At 32.6% G+C, this 14,126-nt stretch overlaps 2 protein-coding genes across 3 annotated transcripts; both read right to left on the bottom strand.

Annotated features, from left to right (window-relative positions):
• Positions 1 to 1,502: 1,502 nt before the first annotated feature.
• LOC141677287 (NAC domain-containing protein 53-like) lies at positions 1,503 to 6,839 on the bottom strand. 2 transcript variants are annotated; one of them, XM_074483145.1, is made up of 6 exons: positions 6,576 to 6,839; positions 4,646 to 4,923; positions 4,223 to 4,414; positions 2,440 to 2,970; positions 2,252 to 2,372; positions 1,503 to 2,099 (listed from the first exon to the last, which is right to left on the bottom strand). In XM_074483145.1, exons 1-6 carry the CDS (start codon positions 6,736 to 6,738, stop codon positions 1,696 to 1,698), a joined length of 1,689 nt encoding a protein of 562 aa, XP_074339246.1. In that variant the 5' UTR covers positions 6,739 to 6,839; the 3' UTR covers positions 1,503 to 1,695. The 2 variants fall into 2 exon arrangements, with proteins under 2 accessions (XP_074339246.1, XP_074339247.1); XM_074483146.1 differs by lacking the exon at positions 6,576 to 6,839 and adding an exon at positions 5,619 to 6,480 and having other exon boundaries at positions 1,580 to 2,099.
• Positions 6,840 to 7,616: 777 nt separating this feature from the next.
• Positions 7,617 to 10,975, bottom strand: LOC141677814 (NAC domain containing protein 52-like). Its single transcript, XM_074483883.1, has 4 exons — positions 10,646 to 10,975; positions 9,215 to 9,492; positions 8,934 to 9,119; positions 7,617 to 8,380 (listed from the first exon to the last, which is right to left on the bottom strand). Exons 1-4 carry the CDS (start codon positions 10,863 to 10,865, stop codon positions 7,865 to 7,867), a joined length of 1,200 nt encoding a protein of 399 aa, XP_074339984.1. The 5' UTR covers positions 10,866 to 10,975; the 3' UTR covers positions 7,617 to 7,864.
• Positions 10,976 to 14,126: the final 3,151 nt, after the last annotated feature.

The following is a 14,126-nucleotide window of genomic DNA, read 5'->3' on the forward strand; positions in this document are numbered from 1 at the left end:
CTTTCAATGTTTGATTTCGTTTACTCACGCACACACTTATTTGATTTATATGTATTAATCGCAGATTGTATTCACATTCGCAAGGTTGACGGACAACCTCTCGGCAACCATACAACTCTAATACAGTTTGCGACCTCTAACTTTCGACATCAAATACAATATGCATCCCTTTAACCATTTTGTTAAAAATAATTATATTTTAAAGGGTAAAATTGAAATTCAGCAAAATATTTAAATAATAATTTTATTTTTTTAAAATAAAACTAAAAGTTAGAATTTCAAATTACAAAAATAATATTAATATCAATTATTTTATATTTTACTCGGTATACTTTTTAAAATTTTAAAATAAAAATATATTTAAAAACTTTATAATTATATATAAAAATATATATTTTACTTGATAAATATATTTTAAGTATTTAGTATTATGATTAATTTAGAGTATTACTAATGGAAAATAGTTACTCTTTGATTTTTTACTTACTTTTTCCTTTGTGCTTGGCACGCATTAAGGCTACTATAAAATATAGTTCTATAATTTATTTTTAGAATTTTCTTTTTCTAGATAAAAATTTAAATATTACATTTTTATTAAAAAAAAATTAAAATTATTTAGGGAACCATACTTTACGGAAATTTTAAAATGCGTGTCAATCTTCTGTCACCGGTATAAAGAATCCAGTGAGTCGGAGGGGATATAATTTTTTTCATGTAATATATGCATTAAAATAAATATTTTTATTGATTTGAAATTTTAGTTATTAATATTAACATCTCAATTTTAATTTTATAACCGGAAGATATACATGTTAAAATTAATATTCAAAGTTAAGGGTTGCAAATTGTGTTTTATCTATTTTAATTTTAAATGGAAGGTGGGCAGCATAAGAATAACAACTCGCTGCCTTACACAACAATTATTTTTTTCCAGATCTTGCCAGATAAGAAAGTGCAATTAACTCTTTCCTTTTTGTTTGTTGATGATTGTGGAAAATTATGCACGCACCAATCGTGTTGCGTAATTTATTTTTTTCTTCGAAACCTTATAAATGCTTCCTGCTCCTAGGTAAGGTGCTATCTACTTCATTTGGCACTTGAATGGCTAAGAGTTAACCAAAGCATCACTCAGTTTGTGTTCAACCACAACTCTGTTATTTGAGACAATTTACACAACTTCCAGTTTTCTCATTTAAATGTTTATACAAAAGTTTCCATCTTTCCGGTAACTCATCACCAAATGATGAACTTGCAATTCTCATTTCTCACCTGCTAACTCTACAACATAGTATATTGTTCCTCGCTAACAACTCCAGTTGGTAACACACAAACAAGGTTTCTACCACCATCCTATCCTAACTCCTCCATTAACCCATTGAATACCACTGTTTCACATGGATGATAATAGTTCTTACTATATAGGTCAACCCACATCATACTGACGTTCCTGGAATTCACTTCAATCTGAGGTTAATAAATCTATAGGATGAAGGCGGTTGCACTTTTAGGAGTTTAAACTTTAAAGCATCCTTAATAACTAGAGTAAATACCACAGTATTACAAATTAATAACCAAACCAAAAAAGAAGAGATAAATCCTTAATATTTTAAATTAAGTATTTTTTTAATAACCAAATTGATCCTATAGACCAGCAGGATCCATAAGGCTTCTAGCAGACCGGGAATCCACAAAGCACTAACTCGAATAGATATATGTCACGATCTTGAGACTTGTGCTTAGGACAAGCACCCACATCAATAAGAAGTAGAACCAGCCCCAAGAAATAGTGGAGTTAGCTTTCTCAGAGACAATGCCGGATGATGGTTGGAAGTCCGAGGAATAATCATCACCCGTTGACAGACCAACGGAGAGGACAATGTTGGCAAGGTCATGTTTACCATACGACCACTTGACTCCCGCACGGCCCAAAGTCACATTCCTTGTTTGTAATATACCAGCACTAACACGGATCGAACTGGCAGAAGCAGAATTCAGTCGGAGAGTTGCATCCTTGGTCGGGAACTCTGAAGCAAGCGCCGGAGGAGCAGAAACATCCCCGAGCAAAGTACTGGCTTGCTTAAGAAACTGATAAGGAGAATCTGCAATAAGAAAAAAAAATTAAGATGTTCAACTGGTGATCACAAAATGACAAATGCATGTTTTATACTAGTAAAATAACACCACTCAAAAGGGAAATAACATGTTAGGGAGTACTTCATATGATAAATCATAACAGCACTCTGTAGTGAACCTGATTGATATTTTGTTTGTGCTTTCTTTGAAGAAGATACAAAATCCTTACTGATCCCATCGAATTGCTGCTTTCCACCAGTCTCTTGCTTGGTACCTTTGCTTGCATCCTGATAGTAAATCTATTACAAGAACAATCAGTACCAAATGCCAGACAAAACCAAGTTGTGAAATTGAGTGTAATGTTACCTCATTCGGGAATAATGCTGCAGGATCAGAAAGAAGTTCTTCACTTCCAAACATGATATCCGAGTACTGGGAACCCATATTTTGAAAATTGTCGTCAGTAGCATCAACGAACTGAAGGTATTCATCAAGCATATCAAAGGTAGCGGAATCATCCAAATCAAAAGGTTGCTGAAGATCATTAGTCTCAATAAATGCTCCATCGCAAGATGGAAGCTTATCAATCGCATCTACAAAGGATAAATCAGGCATGTCATCCACATTTACAGGATCTGCTTTGTTGCTTGGTATACCGTTATTGCTTGGCCCAACAAGATATTCATGCTTGATGTACTTCGCATCCTCGCCAAACTGCACTGGCATACTATACATAGCTCCGTTATTAGGCAGCTCCTGGACATAATTTGGGTCATTAACAACACAGGCCTCTTGTGTATTATCAGTGAGGTTTAATAGTCCTTCCACATAATCATTTCCATCCCCAGTCGTAATAGCAATAGGAGCATTATATGAAGGATTAACGGAATTCAAAATCTGAGAAACCCAAAAAAAACAGTAAATATCAATATAAGGGAATGGCAAAAAGGTAAAAAAAACAGATGCATATAATAACTGTTTAAGTAAATTTGGAAGCAATAAATCAGCTCTACTAAATATTTTTTACATATAAAACTTTTCACATGTCTTTCATAAAAAGGTTAAAAGTTCCATAATAAGGTTAAACACACACACACATATAGGGAGATGATCAAATGGAAACAACTTTTAAAATGAAAACTAGAATATAATCTAAACCCTTGGATCAATCTAATCTAATGACCCCCCCCCCAAATGCACAACACAAAACTAAAATACGCCCTTCCACATAATCTCAGCTACTCCCCTTCATTTTTTAAATTGTTTTTTCCTGTCAATCGGTGAGTTTTTTTTTAAATCCGAATTCACTATATTTTTCTCCTACTCCCAACGATCAATTTGCATACCTTATTTGCTATATTTCGACGCAGTTTAGATTTTTTTTTTATTTTAGTTTCTAACTTTCATTATAGGAGGGTTTCTAGTGGAGTAGGATCCTATATATATATATATATATAAGGTTCAACTAATATATACATATATGTTGGACTGTACTAATATCGATATTAAAGGGTTTCCCATTAAAGTTAAAAACATAAAATATATAAATATATCAAGTAAATTAGACAATATGTTTGACTTAATGATAGGGTCCACCTTTTGGACTTGAAGTATAGAAATCTAAGTTTGATGATAAAAAAGTTAAACTACAGTCTCTCTAAGGGTTCATCATCTGGACTGCATTTTTTTTTTAATTTCAGCATACATTAATAATTTATGCGTTGAAGAATAATTACATCTGTGTCGAACCCTATAAATATTCACGCTAAACATTCTGTTTTAAACATCAACTAATAATATGTTGAACCTTGATAATATTTGTTGAATGTGGATAAACTTGTGGATTTAACATAACAAAATTTCACCGTGTCTTTAAGGTATGACAACCTCCAAAATCATAAAGTTGTGTGATCAGGATACGGGCCGATGCGGAGCAAAGAATCAAATTTAAATTTAATACTTTGACCCAAACCTATATTTTGATTATTTTCGTTATTCTTAAATCCTATCCTACATCAAGGGCAATATATACTCTCTAAGTACATAAGATAGGAATATTAGAACATAGCACAATGGTGACAAACCAAAATATGCATGTATTTGACTGTAACTGTAAGGAAATGAAAACTATAAAAACATAGTAACCAACCTGCTCAAGATCATTGCCATCCAGAAAAACATCATCACATACCGGTAATTCCATTTCACGAACATCATCTTTTGGAACTATGGCCAACTCATCATTCTCCCATTCTTCTTCAAGATATGGTGCCCCATACTGCTCTCCATTCTTGGGGCCAGAACCACTTTTCTGAAATATCCGGCAGAGAACGAGTGCATCCTGCTTATTAAATAAATGCAAGTAATTAGGATCCCAAAAATTTGGAACCTATATGGAGGAAATAATATGCCACGAACAATACAGCAGTAAGCCTCTTTGAACATAACTGTACCTCATAAGCTGTTCTATCAACATTTCATAGTTTCATCTTAAGACCAAGAAACTTTTTTGTATGTGCATTTAATTAGGGAAGATGTATTTAATGATCTGACACAGTTATGTTAACCCCACCTGCAGATATCCAGACTTCTCCATCTTCTCATCAACAATTCTATATTCATGCATGACCCAGTTAGACCTCTTGCCCTGAGGAGCCCTGCCACTGTGATATACCAGAGTTTTCTTCATCCCGACTATCTGAGACCTGTGGTAAACAGCCCTGTCTTTACCAGTGGTTTTCCAGTACCCTCGATCAGTTGCACGATTCGTCCTTGCACCATTTCCATACTTCTTATCAAGTGCACTGAAAAAGTACCACTCCAGATCTCTACTCTTCAGCCTAGATTTACCTGAAATCCAACATTCACACAAACAGGTCAGGATGGAAAGAGCTGATAGTGGGGTAAATCTTGTTTGCAAAAAGTTAGCATGTGTATGGCAGAGAGACAAGCAGAAAATGCTAAAGATATACTGTACAAGTTATAACTCACCAAAAGTATAGCTCACCTATATATATTGTTTTAACTTCATTGATATTTAAATGTTATGATTCATAAAACAGGTCTCATCAGTATACATCATGTATTTACACGTGATGCAGGACAAAAGCAGAGTGAAACAGCGTAGGACCAATATAATATAATAATCATTGGTTATCTGTTCCTTTTAGGATAATAATAATTTGGTGTTTCACACTGCTTTTGTCCTGCATCAACATGTCTAGATGCATATACACAAGTGTGTGTTTGTGTGATTTATGTATACAATTTTAGTGTGAAAGATCAAATTTGACGACCTATCACAAATGTATCTTACCAAAAAAAGAAATAATAGTGGCAGAGCAAAAGAACTACATAAATTAGGGTAGTTGTAGTAGTAGTAGAATTAAAAGAGAGGGATAAAAATAAAACATAACCTGCTTTTAATCTTACTACTGGAGAGATAACATGTCCCAACTTTATTACTCAGTAACCTCAGATCAAGATTTCTAGTCTACAGTGCATATACATACAAATTAAAAGACTTGGCACAGAGAAGAACATACCCGTATGCGAAATATAATGTTACTTGTACTTTTCCACCAACTAAATCCTTTAAGTGCCCAAAGCACCAAATTGCAACCCTGTCTGATAGGAGGCAGGGAGGAGGGCACTTAGAGGGTGAGTTGGAGACAATGGATATTGCATCTGAGAATAACCTAAATGTAATTTGTCATGATGTGCATATAGGCTAGCCAAAAGAAAAAATATCATTAAAAAAATGTAATATAAATTTACATACACAATACATGTAGCAAAAGTTGAAGTCTCGTATCAAGAACTGATCCACTCTTAGGTCTGAGTACAATATACAGTTAAATTTATTTGCAATAGATGTTAACAATCATATTCTAGAGTAACCTTGGTGGTGAAATTATAGCAAGCCCGAGTAAGGAGACAACAGGGTTCTAATTTTATCTATTTGTATTAGGTTATTAAGCCCAACCATAATGTAAGTAGTCCATTCTCTTCATAAAATTCTTGTAATGGGCAAGAATTTGTGGGCGGATCAGCATACATCACAAAATTTGCTAATCAAATTATGAGGCATTAGACAAAAAATATACACAAATTCATGCATTACCAACTACTAACCAACAAACTACACAGACCTAAAGTATAAATCAAACAACCTACACAAAATCGAAACAATTAAATTCAACAAACCATTTCAAACGCGTTATATAATCACAACATACACAATAAAAAATCGCTAATCTCAAACATCGTCCTAAACGATCACAACACGAAATAAGACAAGTAATTCCACCACATGATCACACAATCCCAAATAAAAGACACACCTCCACGCACAAACACACATAATCACACTCCACACACAATACACACTTCAATTAAACACACCGATTTACGACCAAATGAAAACCAAACAAAATAAAAAAAGATCAAAACTTTAACCACAAAATCAAATAAAACAAACACAAAAACAATAAAAAATCAACCTGGAAGATCCCAGGGCTCGACTTTATAGATATCGATCTCGGAAATAGCGTCGACTTGAAGTGGCTTCTTACAGATCTTGCGACGGAGATAGTAGCGCACCAGCTCTTCATCGGTAGGATGAAATCGAAAGCCTGGTGCGAGTGATGTTGAGTCTATATCCATACAAGTGTTTTGTTGTGTGTATAGGTTGAGAACGAATAAGATGATGATTATATATATGGAGCTAGGGTTTTGAATATTAAAAAATTACTTTAGTGGATTGTAATTGTTGTGTGTGAATGAGTGTTTTATAGGGCTCGTGTTTGTTTTTTATTTGATTTTTGCTACCTAATTTATTCTGATTATTTCTTTATTATATTATTTATTTAGTTGTTTTTTTTATGCTTAATGCTTAATTAATTAAAAGTCATAACTCGTACTAGTAGTACATGTCACATGATTCTCCAACCCTCCTTCCTACCTGTTTCCAAACGCTATTTATATTTTTTGAACAAGTATAAAATTTATTTGAGCTAAAATTAACAAGAAAATTTATTAAAAGTATACCCTCAACATTCGAGATTCGATTATAGATCAATGCACATATTTAAGTAGAGGTAACAGTAACGGTGTGATAATGTACTAGCTCTTTTTAGGATCAGTGTGAGCGTGTGTGTAAACTGATATGTACACCTGGTTATTAAAAAAATTGTAACCGCTTGCAGGACAAAAGTAAATTAAATATATTTTTCAGAAAATTTAGTACAAAATTTATGAATCCAGTTACAAAATAAACTGCATGTGATGGTAAAATAATTATAATAAATTAAGTTATTTTAAATGATTTAAAATTTTCCTTTAGTAGCATATTGTACTCCATATTAAATAAATTTAGATTTATGTGTAAAGTCTAGCACTATAATTTATGCCTGAAATCTCTTGTATCATATCATAAATAATATGTTCTGAAATCTCCAGTACCATAAATCATATGTTCGATTCCTTCTTTCTCATCATAATTTGTTCAACCCTTAATAGTTCATTTGGACCAAAAAAAATCATACGAGCAAAAACATATTAATAAGTTGCGTCGGCAAATGCCCCATCTAGCCTTGAGCATCGATTAATAGTCTAAGCCGTTTTTGATACAAAGAGACACAGTTCAGGTTACATGCATGAGCTAAAACTAAAAGAGTGTTCATTTGCACTCTGACAGCAGATGAACAAAATGCAACTACAAGCGAAGATTACGACGAAGAGTACAAACCTAGAACTAGAAAGCTCATACTGTTATACGTCACCAGCATAACTATTTACCCTGGATCATTCTTCGATACCCCTCGTTTTCTTTGTTTAGGTACTCTATGCGAGACTGAAGGACGTTAATCATGGCTTGGGCCCTCATCACTTCGATCTTCAAGGTCTCCCGTTCCATAGAAACATTAAGGATCTCGTTTTCTAGATTACTTATGAATTTCAGATATCCTGGGGGAACAGATTTTTCGAGATTCGATGCATCGAACGTAAGTGTGGTGCTGGAGTGATGGCTCTCTCTGTTTTCGATTGAATCCAACAACGGAAACTCCAAGAGAGTACATTTTGTCGATGGCGCCCCAACGTCATGGCTTGTTGTGGTTGAATCTTCCGAGGATGGATCACTATGCTTTGACCTTTTGATTTCAAACATCGGAACTGTTTCTAGATTAGCCTCGCTGTTCATAGGGCAATCATCAGTTCGTTCCCTCTTGCAACCAAAAGTGATACCAAGAGATTCCATTGGAATTTCACTTGGAGATTCAGAAGCCTTGTTCGCATCCTGTATAAACTGATGTATAACCAAAGGTAATTAGTTCAGCTGCTAAAACCAATAAATTTGCATCAATCTTTATCTTAAACAAAGGATATCTTGCTGCAACTAGGCCCGAATTGAGGAGACGCAGTGGCGGCTCAGTCAACTCCACATGTTATATTTTACAATTCTAAATATTAAAAAATTATCACACAAAAATAAAATATATTCATATTCTAATTTATTATGAGGCTATTCTACCATAAAATTAATATAACGTGCACTGATTATTTTCTCATTTAATCAAATGTATAGCAGAACTTATGCACAAGACAAAAACTCAGTCATACAATTTCCAAAAGTTGCACAGAGAAAATTTTAACTTTAACAATGCATTAAACATGTACTTGGAAAACAGAATCTTTTGCAGGGTGTGCTATCTTTCAAGATTGTAGGTAGTTTGACCATAAACTAAGTAACTAATTAACAGCTTCCCAGATTGACGTAAAAAGTTCACCGCCCAACCAGATTGATACTACTAAGACTAGCTGAAAGTCAGAACACCATACATATCAAAAGAAGAACAAACCTTTTCAAAGTCACTGGCCCCAATCCTCACATCATCACCGTTGGCCACTTCCTCCTCAGCCTCTCCTCCTGGAACCAAAAAGGCAGCCTCATCCTCCCATTCCTCTTCAATAAATGGGGCATATCGATCCCCATTCGGTGGTCCCAATCCACTCTTCTCGAAAATTCTGCACAGCACAAATGCATCCTTTTCCACCCAGACATGAAAAAAAATTGTAAGTTCAAACCTGTAACAGAAGTTATGTACCATTAGAGATGATTTAGTATCACCATGATTCACACCTGTGCTACCCCGGATTTCTGCAATTCTACATCCGAAAGTCTGTATTCATGCATCACCCAGTTGGTTCGTTTACCATCTGGTGCTCGACCACTATGAAAGACTAGTGTCTTCTTCATTCCGATAGGTTGACCTTTATGACGTACCATACGGTCCTTACCAGTTGCTTTCCAATATCCCCTGCCAGTGGCACGGTTGAGTCGAGACCCATTGCCATATTTTCTATCAACGGGGCTGAAGAAATACCATTCTAAGTCTCTGCTGCTCAATGATGAGAAACCTAAATACCATAACGGAGTACTTCATTAACAAAGGTAGTTAAGGGAAAAAGAGAAGACGCCTACCAAAAAGAGGGCATAAGAAGCATAAGTATATAAACGGAACACAAATAGCAAACACTCTCTGCAAAATGAATGAGACATAAACTCAAAACAAAAAAGAACTACAAAGACAACTAACGCCATTTCAGTTTTCACCCTAATATAGATCCCTAACAGTACCTTATTCTAGTGTACTGGTGTTTATGGTAGCTCAGATAAGAGTAACCAGCCATGAACTTCTTCATTTTCTTTGTGGTCTGTGGAATATGCAGGAAGGACACTTTTGGAAGACCGAATATTGACAACAACACGTAATATGCAGAAATAAGATGTGGGGGATAAAGATTTATAATTTGAGGAGATAACATGCAATAACCAAAAGAAATTATTACAGTGACATACTTAGACCCCTACACAACCACGTTAACTGCATTGTATAATAAACATAAAATTTTATATACCCTTTCTTCAAATCCTTTCTCTGCATGTCAATGCATTTACAATTTAAAAATCAAATATTTACTTCATTTTCAAATAAACATAAAATTTTATATAGATAATCTTCAACAAATTCTGAAAAACTCAGGTAACTTTTTAAGATGAAACTGTAACTTCATTTCCATGTCTACCCGACAAAAATCGCCACAAACAAAAAGACATATCCTCTGACCAATTCTTAAATAAACTTTCCTTGAAAACTCATTTAGCCAAAAATCAACTCTTTACGGTAATTTCAAATCCCAGAAAACGTAACCTCTGACCAATTTTAAGAAACATTCCTAGAAAAATCTCTTTGCAAAATCAAATCTTTATTTTAATATCAAATCCCCCAGTCACAACTTTCCTGGAAAAAAACATTATGTCTGTCGACCTCTAAAACACCAACACCAAAACTTTCCAAAGAAACAACACCAAGACTAAAAAGTTCAAATCTTTACTACATTTCCCACACACCCAAGTTATTACAAACACATCCTCGTGTTAAAAAAGAAATCTTTATAAAAATCTAACTTTTTACAACATCCTCACGTACAAGAACAAAAATGACACTTAATTAAATTAAATTCAATCTGTGTATCTGAGAGAGGGAGGGGGGGATAGAGAGAGAGAGACCTGCAAGCTCCCAAGGCTCAGATTTATAAACATCAATTTCAGAAACAGCTTGAAACCTAAAAGGCTTGCCACAAGCTTTCCTGGTCAAATAATACCGAACCAACTCCTCATCTGTGGGATGAAACCTAAACCCAGGTGCTAAACACTTAGGTTGAGTCGCCGGAGCCGGCACAATGGTGGCAATTGGCAACACCGGCGCAATTGAAAGTTCTTGATCCATGAGGAAAACGGGTCGGGTCAAGAAAAGGGGGAAAGGTTAGGGTTTGTTTGGGAGGAAAAGGGGGTAATAATAATTGAGGAGGAGGCTTGGGGCTAAAGATGTGGAGGAGGGGGAAGCTTGCTTGACACGGTAATCGAGGTTACTTTTCTCTCACACAAAATATCTGACTCCTCTGTTTTTACCCTTTTCAGAAATTTTACACCGTGTAAATCAATAAAAACAATTGCATTTAAAGATTTTATTTTGTGTTTTGGTTTAAAAATATTGAATCGTAACTATTTTCAATAAATTTAATAATAGTTGAAATGGAATTTTATATTGTCTCATTCATTCAATGTTGTAAATAATAAGTATAGATTAATAAAATACTTTTGTAACAAAATTACACAAGTTTAATATTATTGGGTCTAATCCACTTATGTGAGTTATGATTTTTTTAAGCCCAAATAAATAAATAAAAAAATACAGTAAAATGGCTGAGAGAAGAAAAAAGAAAAAAAAGGGGGAAACAAAACATTTTGCGGTTCTAGACAATGCCAAAAGATACAAGTACGAGCAACAACAAGGTGTTGTAGCCGTTCCATCATATACAAGGGCCCGGGGCGAAATCCTAAAAAAGACCCATAATCACATAAAACATCATCATACTCACATAAAAATTAATGTCAATAAAACAATTTAAACTAAAACTCACATAATGAAGTGTTTAACATACCGTACACAAGTGATGGATTATGAAAAATAACTTCTTCTAGCACATCTGGATGCGAAATCGGTGATAATTGTATCAACGTCAATGTTCTCCGACAAATGTCTTTCAATGCATAAAACAGCAAGACCATTTAACCTTTCTTGTGACATCGATGAACGCAAATAATTTTTCAATAATTTCAACTTGGAGAAACTTCTTTCAGCTGATGCTACACTCATAGGTATAAATAATAATATTCAATAAGCAATAACAACATTAGGAAGACAACCCAAAGATCTCACAAACTCGTTTACTCTCTTTCTTTTTTTCCTTTTCTCATTTCCGGATGGTTGTTTTGGTGCCATTGTACTCCGCAAAAATAAAACAACTAATTGATGTAAAGAAAAAATATCACTTTGAATTGAAAATTTCAAGATCCAAACTCCAAAGTATTCACAATTTGAATTTCAAGTAAGATTGCTCTACTCTTGAACAGTAATAGCCAGTAACTAATGAATATTAAAAGGTACATGAATAGTAAAAATGAAATAAAATTTGAAGGTTAAATGAGACCTCCGACAAGAATAAATAGAGAAAGAAATAAAAGATATAAATCTAAAATAATAGCAACTCTGTTAATTTTATTTACAGTAGAAAACAAAGTAACACAACAGATGTGTAAAAAAATTTTATACAGACAATTAATCTGACTTATGGAAGATTTAAGGATACGATCAATTCAGTATATAGCTGATAAAGAACCAACATATAATAGGCTAATAAATCAACATATTGAAAGTTGTAAAATAAGAATGCAAATAATAAATGAAAAATTAGATATTATAGCTATATTACAAACAATGTTGGAAGAAAGAGATGAAAAAATTAGGAGACTAGAGGAAGAAAAGTTTTTATTAAAACGAGAAAAATTTATTAAAGAAACTAATTTAGAAATCGAAATAAAAGATTTAAAAGAAGTATTAACTGAACAATATAGACTAATAGACGATTTAAGACAAAAAATTAAAAAAATGAATTGGACAGATCCAAATGCAATAACTAGAAATAATAGAAAACTAAAGCAATTAATAAAAAATCAAGAAAAATTAGAAATAGATCTGGAAAAATTACTAGAAAGAAAAAATAAAATAACATGGACAAGAGAGAATAACGAAGAAATTATGAGAATTTACCAACAACTTGGAAATATGATAATAACATTTAGAAATGATAAACTAAGAATACAAGGACTTAAAAGAATAATTTTAACAAATAATATAACTGGATAAAATATAGATGGATAAAATGTCATTAGAAGAAATAAGTGAAAAACAAGATATATATTATCAAATGGATGAATACGAAGGAGGAACATCACAAACCCTAAGTTTTAAACCAGATATATATAATCAAATTCAAAGTGAAACAGAAGAATTAACAATAAAAAAGATATTCAAGACATCATATTTTGAAAGAAATAAGGAAGTTAGGTATATAGCCCAAAAATATGAGAATGTAATAGATATAGATACAATAAATGGAAAAACAAGAATAAATTTAATAAAAGATGGATTAATAAAAAGAGAATTATCCAAATTAAAACAAAAGGAAGCAAATAAACTAAAAAATATATATTTTGGAGCAATAAAATTTACAATAAAAGCATATTTTCAGAAAAATATCGATACTCCTATACAGATATATGTATTAGATGATAGAATAATAGGAAATATACAAGATTCATTAATAGCGGTAATAAAAGGAAACTTGATATATCAGAAATTAAAATTTATAATACAACCCGATTTCAGTATATCACTAAGGGATGAAAATAAAGAAAGATATTTAACATTATACTATAATTAGATGGAATAAAAATGCAAAAAGGAAGTAAAGTTATTAGTATAGAAACCAAAATGGTTTATGCTATGACTGGAAACCATCACGTAAAGAAACAAACAGAATTATGAATAATAGTACCAAAGTTATATAATGATATATTAGAAAAAATTGAACATAAAGAAGAATCTCAAATAACAATCCCAGAAGAAATTACAATAGATTTTAGTAATAGACAAATGATTCCAAGGCAAAGAATTAAACCAATATTAGAAGGATCTAGATTAAGTTTTAGAAAAGAACAAAATCCTATAAGATTAATTAGATCAATGAGTATGACGAGTAGAAAGATAGATTTAATAAAAATAGATACTGATAGTTTGAAAATAAAAATAATAATATTTGACGAAACAATAACAAGATACTGTATAGCAGAAATTAATACCGGAGCTACCAAAAGTTTTATTCATATAAGCAAGGTAAATGAAGAAAATTGTAAATGGATAGAACCTCAGACTTACAGATATGCAGAAAATGATAGAGAAATATTTATTACTAAATGTACTAATTTAAAGTTTAAAATATTAGACTTGGAATACAATATAAATATAGGAGTAATAGAATATGATAGTTCGAGTGAATTATTATTAGGAAGCGATTTCTTAAAAATGATAAATTATAAAATTAATAATAATGGAATAAAGATAGTAGATCAAGGAAAAGAAAGATTT

This window comes from Apium graveolens, chromosome 8 (assembly GCF_009905375.1).
Source record: "Apium graveolens cultivar Ventura chromosome 8, ASM990537v1, whole genome shotgun sequence".
Classification (NCBI taxonomy): Eukaryota; Viridiplantae; Streptophyta; class Magnoliopsida; order Apiales; family Apiaceae; genus Apium; species Apium graveolens.

Bases quoted from the DNA above. Each gene is read 5' to 3' on its own strand.
- LOC141677287 (XM_074483145.1), bottom strand. From the start codon at position 6,738: ATGGATATAGACTCAACATCACTCGCACCAGGCTTTCGATTTCATCCT. The intron at 2,971-4,222 runs GTTGGTTACTAT...TGGGTTTCTCAG, and splicing joins ATGGCAATGATCTTGAGCAG to ATTTTGAATTCCGTTAATCC. The intron at 2,100-2,251 runs GTTCACTACAGA...TTCTTATTGCAG, and splicing joins ACAAACAAAATATCAATCAG to ATTCTCCTTATCAGTTTCTT.
- LOC141677814 (XM_074483883.1), bottom strand. From the start codon at position 10,865: ATGGATCAAGAACTTTCAATTGCGCCGGTGTTGCCAATTGCCACCATT. The intron at 9,120-9,214 runs GTGTGAATCATG...TGGGTGGAAAAG, and splicing joins AGAAATCCGGGGTAGCACAG to GATGCATTTGTGCTGTGCAG. The intron at 8,381-8,933 runs GTTTGTTCTTCT...GTTATACATCAG, and splicing joins GGGCCAGTGACTTTGAAAAG to TTTATACAGGATGCGAACAA.